At 39.1% G+C, this 27,805-nt stretch overlaps 1 protein-coding gene across 3 annotated transcripts; it reads left to right on the top strand.

Moving 5' to 3' along the window:
* ZCCHC10 (zinc finger CCHC-type containing 10) lies at positions 1-27,805 on the top strand. Of its 3 annotated transcripts, XM_049649161.1 has the most exons (4): positions 1-79; positions 19,519-19,683; positions 26,361-26,402; positions 27,048-27,805. In XM_049649161.1, exons 1-4 carry the CDS (start codon positions 39-41, stop codon positions 27,313-27,315), a joined length of 516 nt encoding a protein of 171 aa, XP_049505118.1. In that variant the 5' UTR covers positions 1-38; the 3' UTR covers positions 27,316-27,805. The 3 variants fall into 3 exon arrangements, with proteins under 3 accessions (XP_049505118.1, XP_049505117.1, XP_049505119.1); XM_049649160.1 differs by lacking the exon at positions 1-79 and having other exon boundaries at positions 18,991-19,683; XM_049649162.1 differs by lacking the exons at positions 1-79; positions 19,519-19,683 and adding an exon at positions 19,776-20,783.

The following is a 27,805-nucleotide window of genomic DNA, read 5'->3' as shown; positions in this document are numbered from 1 at the left end:
TCCCAAAACCCAGCGCGGCAGTCCGTAGCCGCGCTAAGATGGCGACTCCCATGCATCGGCTCATAGCTCGGAGACAAGCGTAAGTGAGGGCCCGAGTAGGGCCGCGGGGCGGGCTGGGGGCGGGGAGAAACGCGTCAGCCGGTGAGTGAGCAGCGGCCGGGATGGCGGGCAGGTATCGGATCCTCAGTGTGGACAGGCGGAGGGTGGTCGTCTCTCTCACTTGTTGCTGCTCCGCGGGGGCTCGGCCCAGGCGATAAGTTGGGTGTCCACGGGCTAGTGATTGCGTGGAAGACGGCTGCGTAAGGTCCCCGGGGCGGGACCTAGGCTGCGAGGTGGGATAGGTGCTGTTCTGAAGAGAGCCTAGCGTTTGGTTTCCGCAAAGGGAATGCCCAGGAGTTGGGCACTAAGTGGTATGTGCCCCTTTGCCCACCCAGCCGCCCACCCCACGCGTGATCCGGGAAGCCTGAAGCCTTGATCCGACACCCTCCAGTCTCACCGACGTAAACCTTCCAACTCCCTGTGAAGTCTCCAACCCAGCTGGCTTTTCCTGCCCTCTTCCTATCGCCTTCCCCAGGAACCCTGACTACAACGCCGATTTTTCTCCCCAAGTTATCTTCTCACTTTCTGCCATTCATTCTCTTCAGTAAATATTAATTTATTTTAATTAATATTTATTAAAATATTATGCCGCTCTCTGCCAGAATTTGGGTCTAAAGAAATGGAGGTGTTCAAGACCGGAAATACTGCTTTCAGGAAACTTATATTCCTTTGGTGAAAAGAGTGGAACAACTAAACATTTTAAGTAAATACAGTTGATGATAAGAGCTTTGAAGGAAATAAGAGGTGATGGAAAGAAAGGTCCAGTTTAGGTTGGTTGGACTGAAAAGGAATGCCTGCAGAGGTAGCATTTGAGCTGAGATCAAAAGTGTGAGAAAAGAGGTGCTCATGGGGTGGCTCAGTCCTTTGAGCATCTTGACTCAAGATTTCAGCTCAGGTGGTGATCGAGGGTCAGGATTGAGCCCTCCTTGGGCTTCCCTCTAAAAGTGGAGCCTGCTTAAGATTCTCTCTCTCATCCCCTCCCTGTCTCTGTCTTAAAAAAAAAAAAAATATTAGAAAAGAGCCAGTCATGAGAGGATTTGGGGAAAGACCATCCAGATAGTGACAATTGCTTTGAGACAGGAAAGAACTTTAATTTTTAAGAACTAAAAGCTGGCCACTGTGGCCATTGAGTGAGAGTCAGTGGCACAAGAGGTTTGCTGTGAACGCATAATGCAGGAATCATCCCAGACACCCCTCTCTGGTAAAGCCTTTTTTCTCTTCTACCAACATGTACACCTGAACTGCCATTTTTTCTTTCTCTTGGCATTTCATGTTGTTACCATTTCCAAGTCCATAATTTATCACTCATAGTTAGCTTGCATATTTATCTGTTTCTTTTTACACTTCTGTTTTTTATTATTTTTTGTTGTTCTTCATGAATTCCATCTGTCACACCTGAGGAAGAGTTCCTTGAGCTTAAGGGTAAACACCTAGGGAGTCAAGGTAGTATGCCTCCTGGAGGAGAAGGCTTTGAAGTCCAACAATTCTGAAGTCAAGAATAGAGTGACTATAACACTCAATAGGTATGCTAAATTATGTCTACTATCAAACTCACAGATTTGATCTTTTGGGTGTTGGATTCACACTTGGATAGATCCACTCCGTTGGTCCCAAGATGGCTGCACTATCTAGGGTCCTTTATATCTGTCGAACTTCAAGTTGATGACATCTCATTGTCTAGATTGAATCATGTCTATGGGATTGCCATGCTCTGATTAGCAGATCTCATTCTTTTACCAGCACAATTGGATGGATCTTTATAAATCAATGATGAGCTAGATAGGTTAGGTAGTGAATGCTAGATTGGTAAAACCAACCAATATCAACTTATATGAAGTGAGACTTAATATCTAAAGAATATTGTCATTTCTTATTTAAGAAGTGTCAGAAAGTTTAGTAAATGTTGTTTTTCTGTGGAACGCCTGTATTTGGTAAATGAGCTATACAGAAGTAAAAGACTTATCTTTAGGAGTTTCCAATCTTTTGGGGGAAGAAAATAAATGGTGTATGATAAAAAGCGGTCATGGTATAAAGACTAAGTCCTCAGGGAGTTGGAGAAGGAGACCTTTAGAAGTTAGGGAAGTCCAGTAGAGTTTAGGGAGTATTTGGGGGCAGAAAGCAGAAGAGGAACCATTATTTTTCATTTTATCTTCATCAAAAAGTTTTAATTTTGTTTATAAAGACCATATATTCCATAATAACAAATTTTAAAGTATTTTTAGTATTTAGTTAGGTGAAGTGAGAAAGTACTGTTGTCATTCTTTTTAAGAGTCTTTGGACTAATAGAGGAAAAATAATTCTTGTGGATGCTGAAGAGATGGTACTGGAATTCAGTGGAAAAGGTTAACAGAAAAAATGACCCCAGATAGTGCCCTGTTGATCCCAATTGAGAGGATATTAGTTGGACTAATAAAAAAAAAAAAAAAAAGCCTACCTTTGAACTTCCCATTCAGCAGAGTTAACTTTAAATCAATTGAAATGAAATTATTTTCACTTTGTAAATTGCAATTACATCTACTTATATGTAAGTAGATTTGTAGAATCTTGCACTATCTCAGATCATTTCTTCTGCTAAACCTTCCACTGAATTCCAGTACCATTTCTTCAGCATCTGTGAGAATTATGTAACTTTGGCTTGGGTAGGAAGGACATACCTCCTGAATCAACCTGTTACATTTTTCTATCTATCAAACAGTTTATGTTGAGCTGAAAGGAAAATAATATTGATGAAGCTAAACCCTGCTCCCTTCTAACTTTCTAGCTTTGGACCTAAACTGTGATTTTAGTCATGTAAAAACCCTAGATGTTATCCACTTGAATTGCTATCATGTCAAGCTTCCCTGTCTCGTACTTGTATTGATTTTCTGGACTTCAGTGTCAGACTTACTTTTACCCTTGTTAAATTTCATCTTGTTAAATTTCACATTGAGTTCTAGCCTATCAAGACCTTTTTAGATCCTGATTTGGTCATTCTTTGTATTATCTATCCCTCTTAGCTTTGTGTCAGCTATAGGTTTGATAAACATGCACATCTGTATTCTGTTCTCATCCAAGTCATTTATAAAATGTTGAACACATCAGGGGCACCTGGGTGGCTCAGTCAGCTAAGCGTCCGACTTCGGCTCAGGTCATGATCTCACTGCTTGTGAGTTCCAGCCCTGCTGTCAGGCTCTGCTCTGACAGCTCAGAGCCTGGAGCCCGCTTCGGATTCTGTGTCTTCCTCTCTGCCCTTCCCCTGCTCGTGCTCGCTCTCTATCTCAAAAATAAATAAACAGTTAAAAAAAGTGTTTTTTTAATGTTGAGCAAATTCAAACTAAAGACCAAGCCCTCAGGCCATTGCTAGATACTCCTCTATACATGTACCGTTTTAAACACTACTCTTTTGTCCATAATGCTCAACTGATCTGTTTCCTAGATGTCTTATTGAAATACATATACCCAGAAACCGATAAGAGTATTAGTCTGTAATGATTTGATACTTTGTGATCTGAGCTTCTCTTTTTGAATGGATTTGATAAATCCAGCCAGAATTTTGCCTGGAATAGATGTCAAGTTCACTGGCATAGTTTGTGGAATCTACCTTTCTCTCCACTTTGAAAGTCAAAACACCATTTGCCTACTCTCAGACTTTCAGCACCATTCATGTATGCCAGGGTTTCTCACATTACCAGTAGCAGTACAGTCATGTCACCTGGAAAATCTCTGGTATGTTGGGGAGCAGTCACTTGGGCCATGTGACTTAAACACATTCAGATGGATAGAAGGGCCCTGTTACCCACCCCTACTATCTTGGGATTCAGTTCTACTCTTTTCATTCTACATATAATTGTGTTTGAGTTAAGAATGAAGAAAAATAAAAATAATCCTTCTTGTTCTCTTAGCCTATAACATGACATTGGTGACCAATTTGCCTAGCACCCAAAATAATGAGTCTATCCCTTCTTTTGGTTTTGTGTGCTTTATTCCACACCCTCCACGGCCCCCCACCCACCCTCCCCCCCCAGTTCTTTGTGCTTTAGATGTAACTGAAACACAAAACTATTTTGATGTTCTTGACATTTTTCACTACTCTCAGCTTTTTTCGGTAGGATATTTATTTATTTGTATTAGGTTTAGATATTTCTCTTAGGCCTTTAGCACTCTTAGGTACTCATTAGTTATATGTTACTTGGAAAAATATCTTGATTTTTTTTTTTATGATTTCACAAGCATTCCATGTTCATTGTAGGAAAGTTAGAGAATACAGATAAAGAAAAAATGTATTATAACCCTACCCCAAAGATAATAATTTTTACACTTTTTTTTTTTAAGTTTATTTATTTATTTTGAGAGAGACAAAGATAGTGTGAGTCGGGGAGGGGCAGAGAGAGAATGCCAAGTGGGCTTCGGGCTACCAGCTGCAGGGCCAGACACAGGGCTCAAACTCACAAAACTGAAATCATTACCTGAGTGAAACCAAGAGTTGGATGCTTAACCGACTGAGCCACCCAAGCACCCCAACCATTTTTTACATTTTAATGTATAACCTTTTAGGTCATTTTTTAACATTATAAATGGCCTCGTAGTGTTCTTTATAGATAAACAATAACTTTTTGGCCATTTCCATTGCTGTTGGATAGTTAACTCTTTTTTTTTTCTTGAGAATATTTGACACACAATGTTACTTTAGTTTCAGGGGTACAACATAGTGATTATAGTGATTCCACAAGTTTATACATTATGCTGTGCTCACCTCAAATGTAACTACCATCTGTCAAGTTTATCTTATAAACCATATTATACTTCCCATAATAAATATACAACTAAATTTTTGCATATATGTATCCATTATTCTGGATTAACTGGTAAGAACATTTTTTTAAGTGTATTTATTTATTTGGAGGGGGACCAGAGAGAGGAGAGAGAGAATCCCAAGCAGACTCTGTACTATCAGCACATGGGGCTCAGTCTCACAAATTGTGAGAATATGACCTGAACCAAAGTCAAGAGTTGGAATGCTAACCGCTGAGCCACCCAGGTGTCCCAGTATGGGTATTTTTTAAAAGTCAGGTTTACTCAAAACACATGAACATATGGGAAGGTGGGGGGGAAGAGAAGAGAGGGAAACAAACCACAAGAGACTCCTAATGACAAGAGAACAAACTGAGGGTTGATGGAGGGGAGGTGGATGGGGGATGGGCTACATGAGTGATGGGTATTATGGGAGGTACTTGTGGTGAGCACTGGGTGTTGTATGTAAGTGATGAGTCACTGAATTTTACTCCTGAAGCCAATATTGCATTGTATGTTAACCAGCTAAAATAAAATTAAAAGTCAGATTTACTGAGGTTTAATTTACATTTAGTGAGGGGCACCTGGGTGGCTTATTTAGTCAAGAGTCTAGCTCTTGGTTTGGCTCAGGTTGTGATCTCATGGTTCATGGGATCAAGCCCCACATTGGGCTCTGCGCTGACACTGTAAGGCCTGCTTGGGATTCTTTCTCCCTTTCTCTACCCCTACCCTGCTAGCATGTACACATTTCTCTCTCTCTTTCTCAAAATAAATAAAATTAAATTTAGTGAAATTCATCCTTTATATTTTTTTAAGATTATTTATTTTAGAGAGAGTGCATGAGCAGGAGGGAGGGTCCGAGGGAGAGAGAGGGGATCTTTAATTTTTTTTAAGTTTATTTATTTTGAGAGAGACACACACACACACAGAGTGAACAAGGGATGGGTATAGAGAGGGAGAGAGAGAGAGAAAATCCTAGTCAGGCTCTGCACTGTCAATGCAGAGCCCGACTCGGGGCCCAAACACACAAACTATGAGACCATGACCTGAGCCGAAATCGAGACTTGGACACTTATTAATCGACTGAGCCACCTAGGTGCCCCAAGAGAGAGAATCTTAATCTCCCACAACTGTGAGATCATGACCTGAGCCAAAAATTGAGTCGGACACTCAACCAACCAAGCTACCCAGATGCACCTAGATATTTTTTTTTTTAAGTAATCAATACACCCATTGTAGGACTCAAACTTATAATTCTGAGATCAGGAGTCACATGCTCTACCAATTCAGCCAGCCAGGAGCCCCCAAAATTCATCCTTTTTAATGTACAGTTCTGTGAGTTCTGACAGATAACTATAGTTTTGGAAGCACCACCAAAATCAAGATATAGAAAAATTTCATCATGAAAAATTTCTTCATGACCCCTTGTAACTAAGCACTTATCAGCCTCTGGAAACCACTGATATCGCTGTAATTTTATCTTCTCCATAATGTTGTGTGCAAATAGAATCAGTCTGTAGCCTTTGAGTCCATCATCTTTCACTTGGTTAATTCCTTTGAGATCCACTAAAGTTCTTGCACATATTAATATTGCATTCTTTTTTTTTTCTTTTTTATTTATTTTTGAAAAAGAGAGGGAGAAACAAGGGTAGGGGGAGAACAAGTGCATTAGGGGTGGGGGGGGTGCAGGGAGCGGTGGCAGGGACAGAGAACCCAAAGCGGGCTCTGTGCTGATAGCAGAGAGCCCAATGTGGGGTTCGAACCCACGAACCATGAGATCGGGACCTGAGCCAAAGTAATATGCTTAACCAACTGAGTCACCCAGGTGCCCCTCTTTTTTTAATTATTGCCAATATATCCCATTGTATGGATATACAAGTTTGTTTATCCATTTGCCAGTTTAAGGACATTTTGATTGTTTCCAGTTTGGTGTTCCTTTTGAATACAACTGCTATAAAGGTTCATGTAGTCTTTTCTGTAAACTTAAGTTTTCCTTTTTCTTTCATAAATAGCCTAAGAGTGGATTGCTTGACCATATAGTAACTAGTAATTTTATGGGAAATCTTATCAGAAATTGGCAAACTTTTCAAAAGTTCATATTTTTGCACATTGCATTCCAATTGTTCTGTACCAATTGTTGAAAAGACATTTTTCTCTACTTGATTTTTTTTTTAAGTTTTTAAAATTTATTTATTTTGAGAGAGACAAAGACAGTGTGAGTGGGGGAGGGGCAGAAAAAGAGGGAGAGAGAGAACCCCAAACCGGCTCTACGCTGCCAATGCAGATCCCAGCATGGGGCTTAATTCTACAAAGCTGTGAGATCATGACCTGAGCCAAAACCAAGACTTGGACATTTCAACCAACTGAGCCACCCAGGTACCCCCTCCACTGAATTTCGTTTATACCTTTGTCAAAAAAACCGCTGCCCATGTATGTGTATGGATTGTATTCTGTTTCATTGATGTATTTGATTTTGTAAACACCACCCTGTGGTGATAACTGTAGCTTTATAATAAGTCTTGTAATCAGGTAGTGTTAGTCCTCTAATTTTGTTCTTTTTCAGTCATTGCAACTATTGTAGATTCTTTGCATTTTTGTATGCATTTTAGGATCAGGTTATCAATTTACATAAAAGAAACTGCTGAGATTTCAGTTGGAATTGTACTGAATCTATAGATCAGCTTTTGAAGAATGGATACCTTAACTGTTTTGAGTTTTCTTATGCATTAATCTGTGTGTGTATGTGTGTGTATTCATCTTTTTTAGGCCTTTAACTTTGCTCACCGATGTTTTATAGTTCACTGTAGAGGTGTTGGACTTTTCATCAGATTTATCTCTATGTATTGTAATAATATTTTTTTTTAATTTCAATTTTCCAATTGTTTCTTGCTAGTATATAGAAATACAGTTGACTTTTAGGGGCACCTGGGTGGCTGAGTCAGTTAAGTGTCCGACACTTGGTTTCTGCTCAGGTCATGATCTCATGGTTTGTGGGTTTGGGCCCTCAGTTGGGCTCTGCACTGACAGTGTGGAGCCTGCTTGGGATTCTCTCTCTCTCCATTTCTCTCTGCCCCTCCTATACCCTCTCTAAAAATAAATAAATAAACAAAAAAAAAAAGAAAAGAAAAGAAAAGAAAGGAAATACAATTGACTTTTGTATATTGACCTTGTATCCTGTGACCTTGCTAAACCCATATATTCTTGTAGCTCTGTTTTAGATTCTTAGGGATTTTTTTAGGTAGATAATGACCATTTATACTATCTTTTTTGGGGTTTTTTGGTATGTACATTTTTAATATTTTCTTGTAGTTACCAAATGGCCCTTCAGAAAGTCTGTGCAACTTAGATTCTTACCAGCAGTTAAGAATGTATATCTTGGGGGTACCAGGGTGGCTTAGTTGGTTAAGTGTCTGTTGATTTCAGCTCAGGTTATGATCTCACAGTTCTCTGAATTTGAGCCCTGCTTTGGGCTCTACACTGACAGTGCAGAGCTTGTTTAGAATTCTCTCCTCCCTTTCTCTCTGCCCTTCCCCTACTTGTACTCTCTCTGTCCTTCTCAAAATAAATAAATAAACTTTAAAAAATGAACGTATATCTTACCATATGTGGAGTGCCCATTCTCTACCTCTGCCAACAATAGGTCAATATAGCAGGCATGTCCTACTATTTTAGGTATCAAAGAAGGTCATTTCATATAAAAAAAAAATTAATTAGAACACTTATTTGGGCTTTAGCTTAGGATATAGAAATGGAATATTTTTTGAATAGAGTATTCACATGGGTAGAAATAAATGCTAATGTCGTTTACTTTAAAATTAAAGGTCTGCCTCATTCAGCATTCTGTGGAGATCAGTATTTTTAGGGGTGGTTAATTAATGGTTAGAACATGTCAATCATAGATGGGCCTTAGATATTTGTGAATGTTCTATTTATAACAACAGAAAACTACACATTGCTGGTGGATAATATTTTTAATAGCTGAGATCTTAAGTTATAAGTTTATTAATTTGGGGAAAATAAACTCTGAGTTGGAGAATACTTTATTTTCTTGATTCTGAGAGGTTTCCTCACACTATCAATCATATTTTCATTGTTAGGAAATACTGTGAAAGGCTTTGAAATGGATTTCAAAAAAGGATTACTAGATGTCATGTCTAATCCACTCTTACTGGTTGTGTGACTCTGTGAGAGCCTATCCATCATTGTCTTTGAGCTATTTTATAACTTTGTAAGTTGTAGAAAACTGATAGGAAAGATTCTTACCCATACATATATGTTATGATTGATTCTTGCAATGTGACTATTGACTAGTTTTTAACTGTCTGTAAATTCATTTCAGCATTCTTTTTTTTTTTTTTTTCTAATGTTTATTTATTTTTGAGAGAGGGCACATGCACTTGAGAGCTGGGGAGGGGCAGAGAGAGGGAGACAGGATCTGAAGCCAGGTTTTGTGCTGGCAGCAGAGGGCTCAATACGAAGCTCAAACCCACCAATGGTGAGATCTCAACCTGAGCCTAAGTCAGACTCTTCACCAGCTGAGCCACTTTTGAACCCCCATTTCAGCATTCATGATCGAATTCTCTTTTGAACCAGTTACACCATCTTACTAGTTCCTTTATTTTTTTTAATATATGCATTTTTAATGTTTATTTTTGAGAGAGAGAGACGGAGACATTGCGAGCGGGGAAGGGGGAGAGAGGGAGACATAAAATCCCAAAGCAGGCTTCAGGATCCGAACGGTTAGCCCAGAGCCCAACGTGAGGCTCCAACCCACAAAGTGTGAGATGATGATGACCTGAACCGAAGTCAGATGCTCAACCAATTGAGCTGCCCAGGCACCCTGTTACTAGTTCCTTTATTTATCATTAAACCTTTGACGTGTGTTTGTTTTGTATGTATTTGTTTTTTTGCTTGTTTTCAAGAGTTTATTCACAGGCTGTTTGTATGTATTTGTAGGAGAGTCATGATTATACACTTAAAAAAAATTTTTTTTAATGTTTATTTTTGAGAGAGAGAGAGAGAGAGATAGAGTGTGAGTAGGGGAGGAGCAGAGCAAGAGGGAGACAGAATCTGAAGCAGGCTCCAGGCTCTGTCAGCACAGAGCCCGATGCAGGGCTCAAACTCACAAACCATGAGATCATGACCTGAGCCAAAGTTGGGCGTTTAACAGACTGAGCCACCCAGGCACCTGATACACTTTTGTTTTCTTAATGTTTATTTATGTTTGAGAAAGAGTGCATGAGAGCTGGGGAGGCGCAGAGAGGGGGGAGGACAGAGGATCTGAAGTGGTTTCTGTGCTGATAGCAGGGAGCCTGATATGGGGCTTGAACCCAAGAACCATAAGATCATGACCTGAGCCAAAGTCAGACACTCAACGTACTGATCTAGGTATGCCCACGATTTTACACTATTTACAAATTGTCTTTAATGTTTCTGAATATATTATTATTGGGGTGCACTTTACAATTATTTATGTTATGTGTTAAATGTGTTAATGGTTCTTTTTGCCTCAAAAGCTAATATTAAGTCCATAGAATGTTTTATGGTTGATGATTTTAAAAGTTTGCTATGACATTACATGTTCAGATAAAGTCTGAAATTATCATCATGGCTCTGGAGGTTGCTTGCTGAAACTTAAGAACTATTACTAATCAAAAAGCTGGGTCTTTTTTATTATCTTTTAATACTATATCTACTGAAATAGTCTTAGTTCTTTAATTGTAACATTAGTCTTCAGATTAGGATTAAATTTTGGACAGATGCTAAAACTAAATTATCGTCAAGATTACAGAACCTGGTCCACAATGCAGGAATTAACTAATGAAAAGCCCACTATAAGCCATATATGTCCTCTTAAACACTTAACTATTTCAGTAATCGTTTTTAAAAACATGTACTGAGCACCAATTATGTGTTCTCCAGAGATAAAATAGGTGACTGCTCTAGGTCAAAATTAAGAACCCAGCATCTCATCATGCAACCATGTTATGAGAAAATTTAAAGTGCCATGTATCATTAATCCAGATACAATATATAGATTGGCAATAATAACTCCCAATTAATTGTGTGTTACTTTATACCAGATGCCTTACTGCTTGCTATGTATACATCCTAGTCTATAGAGTGGGGATAGTTCTTTCAAACTCACTGAGTTGTTATGGAGAATAGATGTGATTATTCATAACTGATACTTAGCTAAATTCCTGGCACATGATAAATATAAGCCCTGGTTATGGTGTCATCTAATTCTCACAATAACATAGTAAAAGTGGGTATTATTGCATTTTTTAGAAGAGGAATCTAAGATTCCAAAATCAGTTTGCTAAAGAGCATACAGCTATGTAGTGAAAGAGCCAAGATTAAAAAAAAATGTTTTAATGTTTATTTTTAAGAGAGAGACAGAGTGCAAGTGAGGGAGGGACAGAGGAGGGGGAGACACTGAATCCGAAACAGGCTCCAGGCTCTAAAGCTGTTAGCACAGAGCCTGACATGGAGCTCTAACCCACAAACCATGAGATCATGCCGTGAGCTGAAGTTGGACATTTAACTAACCAAGCCACCCAGGCACCCCAAAAGCCAAGATTTTCTAAAACCTTTGTTGTGAAATAAAGCACATGTACAAAAAAGTTCAAACGATATAACTATGCCACTTAATAAATTATTATAAAGGAACATTCTACTTGATTACCGATGTGGAAATGTTTGGGTTTGGAGTGAATGGTCAAGAAAGAATTCTTGAGGGGTGCCTGGGTGGCTCAGTTGGTTAAGCGTCTGACTTTGGCTCAGGTCATGAGCTCATGGTTCATGAGTTCAAGCCCTGCTTAGGGCTCTGTACTGACAGCTCGGAGCCTGGAGCCTGCTTTGGATTCTGTCCTCCCCCGCTCTCACTCTGTCTCTCTCAAAAATAAATATAGATTTTAAAAATTATTTTTTTTAAATAAAAAAATAAAGTAAAATTAATTAAAATTAAATAAAAATTTTAAAAAAAGAATTCTTGAGACATCTTCACTGCAAAAAGGTGGTTTTATTAAAGAACCTGTGGCAGAAAGAGCTACACTGGGCTTGTGACAGGTGACTGCTTTTAAACTTTCAAGTTGCAAGAGTGTTAGGGACAGCATAAGTCTCCAAGGAATTTTGAAAACAAGGTTTCCAGGACCCTGAGGGTGCTAGCTGTTATTAGGAAGAGGTCATTTATTACTGTTTAGTAAACCCTCAGTCATGAGACCCTTCAGAAGATGTATATCAGTAGGCCGTATGCTTGAAGGGTAATTGCTGACATATATCTTGGGGAGTAGAGATAAAGGAATTTCCTAAGGAATTTCTTACATGTTTAAAGTAGAATCACAGGATCCTGAGGGATTGGAATAATGTTAAGCTAAGAATGCCTTTTGCCCTTAGTAAAGTGTCAACATTAAGGCAGCTGAGCTACCCCAGGAAGGTCACTGTTCCTGCTTGAAGGACTTGTCAATGGGTTGTAAGTAGTAAGGAAATTTAATTTTTTTCTTTTGCCTTCGTTTCCCATATCAGTTATCACCCAGATCAGGTAATAAAATTGCCAGTCTCCCAAAAGCCATTAAGGCCTTCCCACTCATGACCTTCTTCCTCCTTCCCAAACGTAATCTGTCACCTAACATTTATGGTAATATTTTCCTTGCTCCTCCTTGTGCTTTTACCATCTAACTATGCACTGGAGTTTAATTTTGCCTGTGTCTGAATTTTGTACAGAATCAGACAATTTGGATTCTTTTGAATAATCTGGCTTCTTAAATCTGTGAAGTTTGTTCATTTTTTTTGTTCTTATTTTTTTATGTTTTTATTTTATTTTCGACAGAGAAACACAGTGAGAGCGTGGGAGGGGCAGAGAGAGACAGAGACAGAATCTGAAGCAGGCTCCAGGCTCTGAGCCATCATCGCAGAGCCTGACACAGGGCCTGAACTCACCACGAAACCATGACCTGAGCTGAAATCGGATGCCCAACCGACTGAGCCACCCAGTTGCCCCTGTTCATTTTTAATATTATGAAGTATTTCACTGTATTCTGTACCATAAATTATCCATTCTACTTGGATGTTATCTCCAGGGTTGTTTTTTTTTTTTTTTTTTTACATTTATTCATTTTTGAGAGACAGAGAGAGACAGAGCACAAGCAGGGGAGAGGCAGAGAGAGAGGGAGACACAGATTCTGAAGCAGGCTTCAGGCTCCCAGCTATCAGCACAGAGCCCTACATGGGGCTTGAACTCACAAACCGGGAGATCATGACCTGAGCCAAAGTCGGATGCACAACCGACTGAGCCACCCAGGCACCCCTCCAGTTTTGAGGAAATTACAAATCATGCTGTTATGAATATTCTTTAGTTCTTCCTCTTCCCTTCTTGAACAAGTCACCCCTAAAGCCATTAAGTAGTGTAGAGCAAGATAGGCCTCCATGCACAGGGTTGACTTGGCATTGGAGTATTGGAGCTGAAGTGGGTAAGGAGGGCATCTACATAGATGTGTGAAGTGATCTGCAGCATCAGCAGGGTGTGGAGGGCATCCAGTGGGGGGAAGGGCCACTGCAGGGTGTCAGATCCCTAAAGTGGGGGGAAGGTCCAGTGTAGGGTATCAGATCCCAAGCAAGGTGAGGAAGGTGTCCACACAGAGGAGCAATTTAGCATAAGTTATCACCCTCATGGAGAAAATATCTACACAGGGAAGGGGAAGTGTAATTTGATATGAGGTGTCAGAGCCTAAGTGGAAAGAGAAATGTGACTCTAAATATCATCATGGCTCCATCAGTCTGATTGCAGGCCGGGACAAGGAAAGTAGATGAGCCTAAAATTTTTTGTTGTACCAGAGAGCAAGGAAGTATCCCCAAAATGAAGAAGTCATGTCAAAAGGACACAGAACCCAGCTTGAAAGGATTCCTTTCCACTGACCACATCTAGGACAATCTGAGTATCAACATAAATCATGTAACAAATTATACCTTATTGAATAAGATAGAAAAATATGAGTTCATACTGATAGATGAATAAATGAACTAAAAACTTAGTGGGCAAGATATTTATGTACTTTGAAATACCAACCCACAAAATACTTATTGTTATATCAGTTTTCACTTACAGTTGTGTGACAAATCATCCCAGAAATTAGTGGCTTCTATTTATTTATTTATTTATTTATTTATTTATTTATTTCAATGTTTGTTTATTTTTGAGAGAGACAGAGTGCGAGCTGGGGAGAGGCAGAGAGAGAGAGGGAGACACAGAATCTGAAGCAGGCTCCAAGCTCTGAGCTATCAGCACAGACCCTGGTGTGGGACTCAAACTCACGAACTGTGAAATCATGACCTGAGCCAAAGTTGGATTCCTACCCAACTGAGCCACCCAGGCGTCCCCTAATTTTTATTTATTCATTTTGAGAGAGAGTGAGAGAGTGCACATGCATGAGCAGAGGAGGGGCAGAGAGGCGGGGGTGGGGGGAGAGAGAAAATTCTAAGCAGGCTGTGCACCATCATCACAGAGCCCACCATGGGGCTCGATCCCACAAACAGTAAAATCATGACCTGAGCCAAAATCAAGAGTTAGACGCTTAGCCAACTGAGCCACCCAGGAGCCCCAGAACTTAGTGGCTGCAGTTATCTGAAGGCTTGATCAGGACTGGCAGATCTGTCTCCCAAGATGGCTCATTCACAGGGCTATTGGCAGGAAGCCTCAGTTCTTCACCACATGGGCCTCCCTAGAGGCTGCTTCAGTGTCTGCATGACATGTCAGCTAAGTGACTTAATCTTCAAAGTCACACCATCCTGATTTATTCTGTTAGAAGCAAGATGCTAAATCTAAGATTGCTAAATCTAAGCCACCCTCAAAGGTGGGGAATTAGGGCTTTTTTTTCTGAAGTGAAGAGTATGAAAGAATTTGTGGACATCATTTACAACCACCACAGTTACAAAAGTACAAAAAGTAACTTTAGAATGTAAACTCTGGTCAACCCTCCTTAATCAAGGAATCAGAGTGCATATCATCAGTAATAAGACAAATTGCCATCTTGTGTCACCTGGTAGGAATATGGTGAGAACGACACAGCCCATTTCTGTTACATTCCTGCCAAGAGGCATGGCTTGAATCTAATCATGTAGAGATCTCAGATGTGGTAGTTGACCTCCAAGATAACCCCCAATGATCCCTGCCTTCTGGCATTCACACTCTTGTGCAGTCTCCTTTCAAGTTATTCTAGGATTGGTCTGTGTGACCAACAGAGTACAGCAAAGGTGATGGTATGTCATTTTCAAGATTAGGTTATAAAAAATTATGACTTCTTTCTTAAGTTGCCTTGGTCACTCCCTCTGGGGAAAACCGTGTTGTAGGCAGCCCTATCTGTGGAGAGGTCAACAGGCAGGGAACTGAAGCTTCCTACTGATAGTCGCATGAGTGAGCTTGAAAGCAACTCAAATTGGAGCACATTCTACAAAATAACTGGCCTGTAATCTTCAAAATTGTTAAGGTCATAATAAGCAAGATACGACTAAGGAACTCATTAGACAGAAGGAAATCAAATAGACTTTACAAAGGCAACGTAGATGCTGAATTGGATTTTGCTATATGGAACATTATTGGGACGTTTGATGTCCCTTAAATGTAAGGGTCTGAAGATTAAATGGTAGGAATGTATCTATTTTAATTTCTTGAGTTTGGTGGTTACTTTGTTACCTAGAAAAATATCCTAGTTTATAGAAAAATGCAATGAAATATTCTGAGTTGATGAGTCATCAGTTTGGCAGTTTACAAATGATACAGGAAAAATAGTTCTTTGAACTGTACTTAGAAGTTTTCTATAAGGGTATGATTGTTTCAAAAGTTTTAAGAGCTACATAAAGGAAAGCAATATTTTTATACATGTTATCTGGTATAGCTGTGCATTGAATTCTGTTGTATAAATACTTATGAGTGGAACTACTGGATCATAGAGTGTACATCTCTTTAACTATAGTATATTTTTTTTCAAAATGGTTGTACCGGTTTGCATTCATACACACAATGGATATGTGTTCCTCTTGCTATGTATCTTTGCTAACATTTGTTATTCTCAGTTTTTAATTTTATTCTTTCTGGTATGTACGTATGCCTTGGTATCTTTGAGCATTTAATATGCTTTTCTTTGATTAGTAAAGAGCAACTTTTTTAAAGTTTATTTTAATTAATTTTGAGAAAGAGCAAGCGGGGGAGGGGCAGAGAGGGAGAGGGAGAGGGAGACAGAATCTTAAGCAGGTTCCATGCTGTCGGTGCATAGCCTGATGCAGGGCTTGAACTAACAAACGGTGAGATCATGACCTGAGCCAAAATGAAGAATCAGACACTTAACCGACTGAGCCACCCAGGCACCCCTAAAGAGCAACTTTTTATATGTTTATTATTGATTTGTGTTTCCCAGGCCCATTTTTGTGCAGTCTTCCCATTTTCCACTTCATCTTATTTTTCTATGATGTGTCATTTTCTTGGTGATTTGTAACATCTTCTCCAACTTCTTGGCTTCCCTTTTTTTATTATTTATTATTTTTTAAATTTTTATTTATTTTAAAGGTTTTTTAAGTTTATTTATTTATCTTGAGAGAGACAGGGACAGCACAAGTTGGGGAGGGGCAGAGAGAAGGAGAAAGAGAATCCCAAGCAGGCTTCGCACTGCCAGTGCCGAGCCCGATGCGGGACTCAGTCCCTTGAACGGTGAGATGATGACCTGAGCCGAAACTAAGATTTAGATGCTTAACCTCCTGAGCCACCCAGACGGCCCTTCCCCTTTTTTTCTCTCTAAATTGTTTTTTTTTTTTTTTTAATTTTTTTTTTTTCAACGTTTTTTATTTATTTTTGGGACAGAGAGAGACAGAGCATGAACGGGGGAGGGGCAGAGAGAGAGGGAGACACAGAATCGGAAACAGGCTCCAGGCTCCGAGCCATCAGCCCAGAGCCTGTCGCGGGGCTCGAACTCACGGACCGCGAGATCGTGACCTGGCTGAAGTCGGACGCTTAACCGACTGCGCCACCCAGGCGCCCCACTCTAAATTGTTTTTTAAGTTTATTTATTTATTTTGAAAGAGAGAGTGCACGTGCATGAGAGAGTGGGGGAGGGGCAGAGAGAGAGGGAGAAAGAATCCCAAGTAGTCTCTGCACTGTTAGTGCTTGGCTTCCCTTTTTACTCTCTTTATATTATATTATATGTATACATACATATGTGTGTGTGTGTGTGTGTGTGTGTGTGTGTGTGTGTGTGTGTATAATTTATTTATTTTTATATAGAGAGACAACCAGCAGGGAAGGGGCAGAGAGGAGGAGAGACAAAGGATCAGATGCAAGCTCCTTACTGACAGCAGAGAGCCCGACTTGCGGCTCGAATTCATGAACCATGAGGGCTCGAAGTCACAGACCACGAGACCGTGACCTGAGCCAAAGTGCGACACTTAACCGACTGAGCCAGCCAGACACCCTTTTCACTTTTTGTTCATTTGTTTGTTTATTTTTAATCTCCTCACCCAACGTGCAGTTCGGTTCAAACTCACGACCTCAAGATGATGCTCTTCCAAATGAGTCAGCCAGGTGCCCCTCCAAGTCACCTTTTTTATACCATCTTGTAAAACATGTATTCTTTGACCAGTCTGTAATCAATGTTTGTATATGGTAGAGAGTAAAGTCTCATTTTTTCCATATGTATAACCAGTTGTCCCTGTACACTTAATAACCTATCTTTTCTCCCACTGCTGTCTAGTGCCATGGTTGTCATAAAATAAGTATTCTTACATACATTAGTCTATTTTTGGGCAGTCTGTTTTGTTCCATGGACTTGTGTATCTTTGCTCCAATTTCATATTTTTAATTGGTATAGCTGTATCATTAAGTCAATGACTTTTAATCTAAGTCTTCTCCCACTTATTCCTTTACAAGAGCATTTTGGCTATTCTTGGCCTTTTGAATTTCCATATACATTTTAGAATAAGTTGGTTAACAAAACAAACAACCTGTTTTGATTTTCATTGGCATTGCTTTGAATCTATTGATCAGTTTGTGGAGAATGGACATTTTGAAATTACCAAGTTTTCTTGTGAACATGGTATATTTTTCCATATAGCCACTTACTTAGATGTTTAATTTCTCTCATAATGTTTATATTGTGCAAAGAACTCTTGTACATATTTTCTTTGTATCTCTATGTATTTGATATTTTTCAGGAAATTATAAATATCACCTTTTAAAATGTCATCCTAACTTTTTGTTATAGAAATTCTATTGACTTTTATGTGTTTACCTTGTATCTAATACAGAGTTCAGCAAACAGTCATCTGCTGAATCCTACTTGCTGCTTGTTTTGGTGGGCTCTCAAGAATGTTAATTACAGGGCACCAGGGTGGCTCAGTCAGTTAAACATCTGACTTTGGCTCAGGTCATGAGCCAAAGGTTCATGAGTTTGAGTCCGGCATCTGGGGAGCTTGTGCCCACTTTGGGTGAGCAGGAGCCCCGCTTCAGATCAATACAACCCTGCTTCAGATGAACATGAGCCGCACTCCTCTCTTTCTTTCTCTCTCTGCCCCTCACTCACTTGCACCCTCTTTCAATTAAAAAAAAAAAAAAAAAGAATGTTAATTACATGTATATATGTATGGTCAGTTGGATAGTAGGAAACACTAACTTTCAACCTCAAATGAGTGAAATGTTATCTTCTAGAAAAGAATTCCATTCTTCTCCCTAGTAAACCTCCTTTATGTGGAATAATTTTATTAATAACATATTTGTGGAATTGGGTTTTCTCTCATGTTAGATAAGTACCTACATAATACCCTCAATTTTACCTCCTGATTGGCAAAGCCTAAAATTTTTGCTATCTGACTCTTTACAAAGTTTGCTGACCACAATCTGAAATCTTGCTGATCTTGTGAATTCTAATTATTTCAAAATACTTTATCTCTAGATTCTTTGGATTTGCCATGTACATAATATGTCATCAGTGAGGAATGAACATTTTATTTTTTCCTTTCCAATTCTTTTCATCTATTTGACTTTACTTGCTGCATCTTAATCCAATTTCAGGGATTATAGGATTGGGATTTTTTTTTTTCTCCTAGATGAGTAGAAGCAGAGCTGTATTCCATATACAGTTGGTTTATTCTCAGAGTATAAATCTTCAGAGACCTAACCCTGGATACATAGTTTATTTCCGTGGCTTGTTATAATGAGGTTTACCCCGCTGGGCAAACACTTCCAGCTCAAGTTGACTTAAATACAGAGCTGACTGCTGTGGATTTCCATTTTCTTCCATATTTTGGCTTGGTTAGATTCTTCACCCCGTCGTTAGTTCTCTGATGCCTCAAGCAGATTGTTAAAAATGTTTTGACTGTCTTTTCTATTTCTGAGCTGAGGAGTTGGTCTGAGTTACCTAGTCTGCCATTACTGGAATGGAATTGAGGAATGAAGATTTGAACGGAGTTCTAACTCCCAAGGTCCATGTTCTTGACTACTTAGTATGCTGCCTTCTAATTAAATCTGACATAATAAACAAAGTATAAAATTATGTTTATATTTGACCTTAAAAATATTTACATTATGTGTACTTTTCAGGATAGAAAATGTCAAGTCAAAATCTTAAGTCCTGTATTCTATTTTCTTTCTGTTCTTTTGCTCTGCAGTGAAGCAAATAAGCAACATGTAAGATGTCAGAAATGCTTAGAATTTGGACATTGGACTTATGAATGCACAGGAAAAAGAAAATACCTACATAGGCCTTCAAGAACAGCAGAACTAAAGAAAGCTTTAAAAGAAAAAGAAAACAGATTATTATTATTACAACAAAGGTAAGTGTACATGTGGGAGTTTTTTTCTTTTTTCTTTCTTTCTTTTTTTTTTTTTTTAAGTAGGCTTCAGACCCAATGCAGAGCCCAGTGCAGGATCTGAACCCACAACCACAAGACCTGAGCTGAGATTAAGAGGCACACACGCAACCAACTGAGCTACCCAGGCACTCTCCAAAGGAGTATTTTTATTTATAGAATTTATTAAACAACTAAATGTCTCATGGTGGTTATCCAGATTTAGATTATAGTATAGGCTAACATTTAATGAGTGCTTACTATGTCCTAGGTGCTATATAAGCTCTTGACACCTATTAGCTTATTCGAGCATCACATCTGTACAATTAATGTACGTACTATTATCCCCATTTTACATGTGAAGAAACTGGAGCCTGGAAAAGTTCAGTTACTTGTCAGTGTCACACAGTCAGTAAGTGGAAAGATTAAGTGTTAAACCAGCCAGGCCTTGTTCTTAATCATTGTACTTTATTGACTTAACTGCCAGTGAAATGACAGCAGACTATGAGGTAGGTTATATGAGCCATCAACCTGAAAGATAAAATGGCCAGTTGTTATTTTACCAGCAAAATGAGTTTATTCGGGAATAGTAAAGGCATTGCAATCCGGGACAAACAAACCATGGCAAACCATAGGCAGGTCCAGGGAACAAAGGAGAAGGGCTTGCTTTTATTGGGGAAAAGAGGAAATTGGGAAGGGCTGTTTTTGTTTTAAGTTTATTTATTTATTTTGAGAGAGACAGAAACAGTGCAAGTGGAAGAGGGGCAGAGAGAGTGGGAGAGAGAATCCCAAACAGGCTCCTCACTGCCAGCCCAGAGCCCGAAGTTGGGCTTGAACTCACGAAACAGTGAGATCATAACCTGAGTCAAAAGCAAGAGGCAGATGCTTAACCAACTGAGCCACCCAGGTGCACCAAGAAGGGCTGTTTTAAACAAAAGTCCATTGGAAGAGAATAAGAGATCAAGATTCTCATTGGACGACTGTGGCAGTTTCTCCTGGCTGTTGCTATTGCTAGACAAGAAGAAAACTGTCCTTCCTCCTGCTGGAATGGTAAAAGTAAGCTACTTCCTACTCAAGAATGCAAGGTACTATTCTTCATGTTGGGGTCTGCTGTTAATGATGAGTGGTAGTGTGTGAGAACCCCCCTTTAGAGCTTCCCAACTCCATTTTTTATCCAGTTCCCTTTATTGTTATAGAGTCGATATGGAAAGACATCCAAGATACTTAAACTAAGTATATAAATAGGGTAGAAAACAGTATATATAATATGCTATCATTTATGTTAAAAAAGAAGAGAAGGAATAATGAAATTTTTTTGGAAATATAAAAGAGTCATAATAGTGGCTCCATTCTAAAAAAAAAATTTTTTACGTTTGTTTATTTTTGAGAGATAGATAGAGACATCACAAGCAGGGGAGAGGCAGAGAGAGAGGGAGACACAGAATCCAAAGCAGGCTCCAGGCTCGGGGCTGTCAACACAGAGCCCGACACAGGGCCCGAACCCACGGACCAGGAGATCATGACCTGAGCTGAAGTTGGACACTCAACCAACTGAGCCACCCATGCGCCCCATCGTGGCTCCATTATAGAAGGAGAACTGGGTAGGAGGGACCTGGAAATGTGTTACTTACCCTATTGTGTCCTTTGAATAAAGATTTTAAAATTGCTTTGAATTAAGTAAGTAAACATGTTTTAGAAACTGAAATGGGAAGGTGTCAGGTGTACTCAGTGCTACAGATGAGAAGCAGCATCTTCATAAGGACTGTTAGCTATATAATAGTGTCTTAAACACATGGACTTTCAAGGTAGCAGTCTCCCAATTTGTGGAAATGAATGCTCCTCAAGGGTTATGCAGGAATAGATAGGTAATCAATTTCTAGGTCATCAACATTCATACATACTTTTTCAAAACTAAATTTGTATGAGAACTTGCCTGCCAGTTCTCCTTTTCCATTCTCTTTCTTCATGTGTGAAAACATTTTTCAAAATAGTGGTATATGTACAAAGAAAGTGAATAGCTCTAATTATTAGGAGCAAACTCTTTTGTAATTTTTTTTTCCCCAGGAAACCTGAAGGAAGACCTAATTGAGCTCCCAATTTAAAAGTATTTTTTTAATTTATTATTTTTTAAAATGTTTATTTATTTATTTTGAGAGAGAGCACAGCAAGCACAAGCAGGGGAGGAGCAGAGAGAGAGAGAGAGAATCCCAAACAGGCTCCGTGCTGCCAGCACAGAGCCTAACACAGAGCTCAAACTCACAAAACATGACGTCATGACCCGAGCTGAAATCAGGAGTCAGCCACCTAACCAACTGAGCCACCCAGGTGCCCATAAAAGTGTTTTTTAATGATACATTTTTGTGATTCATGGAATACAACATTGAAGGAATTCAAACAGTAACATTGCTACAACAAAACTCTATTCCCAACTGTTGAGGTTAACAAGGTTTCTTAGGGTCAAATCTATACAAATTAAATATAGGAATTGAATTAATGCTGAACCTTGTTGGAATTTAGCAATAAGATCCATGGATACATTAAGTGGAAAAACACTCGATGTCATTAAGAGATGCATTTCCAATAAATTTACTTTGATGTGTAATAATTATTAAAATTTGTAATGTATTGGGGCACCTGGGTGATTCAGTCAGTTAAATGTCCAACTTTTGATCCTGGCTCAGGTCATGATCTTATGATTTCATGGGTTCAAGCCCCGTGTCAGGTTCTGCACTGGTGGCCTGGAGCCTGCTTGGTATTCTTTCTCTTCCTTTCTCCTTCTCTCTCTCTCAAAATAAATAAACTTTAAAATTTATAATGTATTTCTACATTGTTTTAATCAATTGTATTATCAGTAATGGTTGCTCAATTCAGAATTTTTAAACACTTTTAAAGTCTTAGGATCATATGTAATTAAAAAATACAATTTTAAGTTATGTCTCTGTTTTTATTGCCGAGAAATACTGTAAGTGATCACTAAAAATCTTTGCCATAAAAATATATTAGGATACTTTCTATAGGGAAACGAGAATAAAAGTGCAAGTTCAGGGGTACCTGGCTGGCTCAGTCAGTGGAGCATGTGACTCCTGATCTCAGAGTTGTGGGTTTGAACCTCATGTTGAGTATGGAGCCTACTTTAAGAAAAAGAAAACAAAAAGAAAAAAAAGTCGAAGTTCAGTGAGGAAAAAAGACAGTGTAAAAGTACCAACTGTTAAAGATAAGCTTGTTCATAATTTTTGAGTGAATTACAGGAGGTATCAAATTATTGTGGCATTTACTTTCCATTGGATACAATTACCAAATGATATAATAATTTTCTTTTAAAATTATATATATGAGATGAGTCATTACACTTTTCGTTAATATTAAAACTTGGATTTAAAAAAGGAAGAGGCAAAAAAAGTTTTTCAAATTCTTTATTAAGAATGTAAGAGGGCTGCGCCTGGTGGCTCAGTTGGTTAAGTGTCCAACTCTTGATTTTGGCTCAGGGCATGATCTCAGTTCATGCGATTAAGCCCTGTGTCTTTCAGCTCGGAGCCTGCTTGGGATTTTCTCTGTCCCTCTCTCTCTCTCTTCCTCTCCCCTGCTGGCATATGTGCTCTCTTTCACACACACAAAATAAACATTTTTTAAGAAAAGAATGTAAGCAAAAGGGAGGCACCTGGGTAGCCCATCAGTTGAACATCTGGCTCTTGTTTTCAGCTCAGGTCATGATCCCAGGGTCATGGGATTGAGTCCTGCGTCAGGCTCTGCACTGAATATGGAGCCTGCTTGGGATTCTTTCTCTCCCTTTCTCTCTGCCCCTCTCCCCTGCTTGTGCTCTGTCATTCTCTCTCTTAAAAAAAAAAAAAAAAAAAAAAAAGAATGTAAGCAAAAAATGTTTGAAGAGCCCTGTCCTAAAAAAATATAGGGGTGCCTGGGTGACTCAGTCAGTTGAGCCTCCGACTTCAGCTCAGGTCATAATCTCATGGTTTGTGGGTTCAAGCCCTGCATCAGGCACACTGCTATCAATGCAGAGTCCACTTCTGATCCTCTATCCCCTTCTCTCTCTGCCTTTCCCCTGCTTGTGCTCTCTCTCTTCAAAACAAACATTAAAAAATTTTTTAATAAAATAAAGTATAATAGTTATGAATAATTTCAACATTTACTTCTGTTTTTCTAGTTGTATGGTATGAATATCTTGTTCTTAAAAATACATAAAACTAGGGGCACCTGGATGGCTCAACCAGTTAAGTGTCTGACTCTCGATTTCGGCTCAGGTTATGATCTCATGGTTGGTAAGAGCCAGCCCTGCATCGGGCTCTGTGCTGACAGTGTGGAGTCTGCTTGGGATTCTCCCTGTCTCCCTCTGTCTGCCCCTCTGCCCCTCTCAAAATAAATAAATGTTTAAAAAAAAAATACACAAAACTACATGAATTTTAGATATGGCTCTATTAGATAAAAACTGCTGATTTTTGGTTCACTGATAAAATGATGAAAGTGTATGAATCTCAGTGATCATGAATTTTTCTCGTGTGATTGATAAATGTACTCCTACCACTTATTTTACCATGAAAATAACAATTGTAGTAATTCCATTATGTGAGACAACTTTACATAAATGTATATTTATATTCAAAGACTCAGAAAATAAGGATACCAACATTATCTAGGAAATACAGAGAAGTCAAGAATATAAAAATGTTAAATTTACAGGACAGTGCTATAGTAATAGAAGTAATTATGTAATTTGAAAACCCGATGTAGCATGTATATTTGGCAGAAATATAGCAGCAAACCATTTGTATATTTCATTCAAAAATCATCAGACTTTGTTCTTTTTAAATAATGTGAGTAGGGGCGCCTCGGTGGCTAAGTTGGTTAAGTGTCTGACTTCAGCTCAGATCATGGTCTCACAGCTCGTGAGTTTGAGCCCTGCATCAGGCTCTGTGCTTACAGTTCGAAGCCTGGAGCCTGTTTCAGATTCTCTCTCTCTCTCTCTCTCTCTCTCTCTCTCTCTCTCTCTCTCTCTGCCCCTCCCCCTCTCGCGTTCTGTCTCTTTCAAAAATAAACGTTAAAAAATGTGAGGGAACACAGTCTTGAAGTATTAAGTGTCTGGTTTTAATAATAGTAAATAACAATAACTGGAGGTGCCTGGGTGACTCAGTTGGTTAAGTGTCAGAGTCTTGATCTCAGCTCAGGTCTTGATCTCGGGGTCATTAGTTCAAGTCCTACATTGGGCTCCACGCTGGTTGTGGAGTGTACTTAAAAAAAAAAAAAAAAAAAACTAACTAAATAAATCAAATAGTAAATAACTGAACATTTAGGGGACATGCAGAAAAAGAAATGGCTATTTTATTTCATTTTTTTTTTTAATTTTTTTATTAGAGAGAGAGTGAGTAGAGCAGGCTCTATGCCTAGTGCAGAGTCCAACACAGCACTCCATCCCATGACCCTTGGATCATGGCCGAAATCAAGAGTCACACGCTCAACTGACTAAGCCACCCAGATGCCCTAGAAATGGTTATTTTGTTTTATTTTTAATTTTTTTAAATGTTTATTTATTTTTAAGAGAGACAGAGACAGAGACAGAGCATGAGGAGGGGAGGGGCAGAGAGAGAGAGAGAGAGAGAGAATCCGAAGCAGGCTCCAGGCTCTAAAGTGTCAGCACAGAGCCCCATGTAGGACTTGAACCTGTGAACCATGAGATCATGTCCTGAGCTGAAGTTGGAGGCTCAACAGACTGAGCTACCCAGGTGCCCCCAGGAATGGTTATTTTATAGACATGTTTTTATTACTTATTTTTGAGAGAGAGTGAGAGACAGTGTGAGCAGGGAAGGGGCAGAGACAGAGGGAGACACAGAATCCGAAGGAGGCTCCAGGCTCTGAGCTGTCAGCACAGAACCCAAGGCCGGGCTAAGCTCATGAACCATGAGATCATGGCCTGAGCTGAAGTCGGAGGCTCAACGGACAGAGCCACCCAGGCGCCCCCAGAAATGGTTATTTTAAATTAAAGGTTGCTTTCCTTTTTTTTTTTTTTTTAATGAAATAGTCATTTATAAGATCATTCTGAAAACTCAAATTATAGTTGGTGTTTTACTGTTGTTTTGTTATTCCATAAGTAGTTGGTTTAGCCATGTCAACCTTAGCTCAAAACTAAAAAGAATCAAATTGGTGCACTCAGTCCTCTTTTTTTTTTTTTTTTTTAATTTATTTTTGGGACAGAGAGAGACAGAGCATGAACAGGGGAGGGGCAGAGAGAGAGGAATACACAGAATCGGAAACAGGCTCCAGGCTCCGAGCCATCAGCCCAGAGCCCGACGCGGGGCTCGAACTCACAGACCGCGAGATCGTGACCTGGCTGAAGTCGGACGCTTAACCGACTGCGCCACCCAGGCGCCCCGCACTCAGTCCTCTTAACCACCAACTTACCTGGCTTCTAAGATACAGTTGATAATATCTGTCTTACCTTTTAAGTACTGATTAAGTTGACTGCATATATCATATGCAGCCTATAGTAGGAAACTAACTTATTGCTTATAACAAGAAAATACTGGAGTCAGTACTTGTCATGAAAGACAAAGTGTTTCTCCAATGTAAAACAGTTTTGGGGATAGCTGAAGGGTTTGCCTGAGCTGTGTATAATCACTATTAACAGGAGCTTTTCTCCCCCTCATGTTTATCAGCATCGGAGAAACTAATGTAGAAAGAAAGACGAAGAAAAAAAGGTAAGTGTGGCTATATTATGTAGATAATAAAGAATACTCATTGGAGGGATGAAAAGAGTGATTTTAAAACACTTGTGATAAAATTTGGATCTGAAATCTCTTGTCTGTAATTCGTGATTAAGTACCATCCCTTTTTCCTCTCTTTACCTGACTGGAATTTATTGGCTTCATTTTTCCTTTTTCTCCAACTTTCCATAGTATACCTGGAAGTAGTAAATAATTTCTCTTAGAAATCTCTCTTATTCTATTAGAATAGGAAATATTATTAGACTGGTAAAAAAAAAAAATTGTTGACCAGCTATATATCTGGTGAGAGTAAAGATTATGAAACATTTACCATGCTCTCCAAGGCTTAAATAAACCCAACAACTACACTGCAACTTTATTCTAACATGATTCATTCTGGAGTATATTAAGAGTAGGAACACTGCTCTTGAACTCCATCCAGGAGAGTTACATTATTAAAGTAAAACCTGCGGTTGCTGCGGGATTACTAGTCACACAGTCCCCAGCGCATCACATCTAGGGATCCCGTGGTAGCCAGGCTTCAGTGTATGCATATACCTCGTTCGCCCATGAAATTGCTTTTTAAACATTCTGTGAAGGGTCAGCTTCCCCTGCATGTAACTGTTCACTGTCTAACAGGTCTAAGAGTGTCACTAGTTCCAGTAGCAATAGCAGTGACAGTTCAGCCAGCGATTCTTCATCTGAGAGTGAAGAAACATCTACCTCATCCTCCTCAGAGGACAGTGACACCGATGAAAGTTCCTCCAGTTCATCGTCTTCATCCTCCTCCACGAGCTCTTCCTCGTCCTCTGATTCAGACTCAGATTCTAGCTCTTCCAGTAGCAGCAGCACCAGCACAGAGAGCAGCTCCGAGGATGAACCACCAAAGAAGAAGAAAAAGAAATAGAATCGCTCCATCCCTATTGGACTGCCGGACTGAACACATCAGTGTCATTCTCGAAAGGGAATTTAGATTGTGTTAAGGCCAGACAGGTTAACCAGTCAACATTTCTAGAGTTTGGAAGTTTCTAAATGTTTTACACATCATAAGAGCATAAAGGGTATTAATAATGGATTATATATGTATGTGCATATATATATATATATATATATATATATATATATATATATAAAAGACTTTTTATTTTAAGGGTAAATCTTGTTTTTCTTTTTTATCTTTAATATATATCTCTAAAACTTAAAGCTGAATCCAGTAAATCTGTTATTGTGATGAAACTTTTCTTTTCTCCCTGTGAAATGAATGCCACACTTTGTTACATGTTAGTGCTACGTATCAGACATGTTTTCAGGATAATGAACCACAATGTCTGGCAGTGAATTTCTCATGCTTTTGGCTGTGTTATTATGGAAGATTTACTACCTTGTTACTATAAACT

The sequence above is a fragment of the Panthera uncia genome (assembly GCF_023721935.1).
Source record: "Panthera uncia isolate 11264 chromosome A1 unlocalized genomic scaffold, Puncia_PCG_1.0 HiC_scaffold_17, whole genome shotgun sequence".
Lineage (NCBI taxonomy): Eukaryota > Metazoa > Chordata > Mammalia > Carnivora > Felidae > Panthera > Panthera uncia.
The sequence above is the reverse complement of the archived record's forward strand: the minus strand, read 5'-3'. Positions and strand labels throughout refer to the sequence as shown.

Excerpts from the sequence above, each read along its gene's own strand:
- ZCCHC10 (XM_049649160.1), top strand. The coding sequence starts at position 19,403 with ATGTTTATATTTGACCTTAAAAATATTTACATTATGTGTACTTTTCAG. Across the intron at positions 19,684-26,360 it reads TTATTATTATTACAACAAAG|CATCGGAGAAACTAATGTAG; the intron begins GTAAGTGTACAT and ends CATGTTTATCAG. Across the intron at positions 26,403-27,047 it reads AGAAAGACGAAGAAAAAAAG|GTCTAAGAGTGTCACTAGTT; the intron begins GTAAGTGTGGCT and ends ACTGTCTAACAG.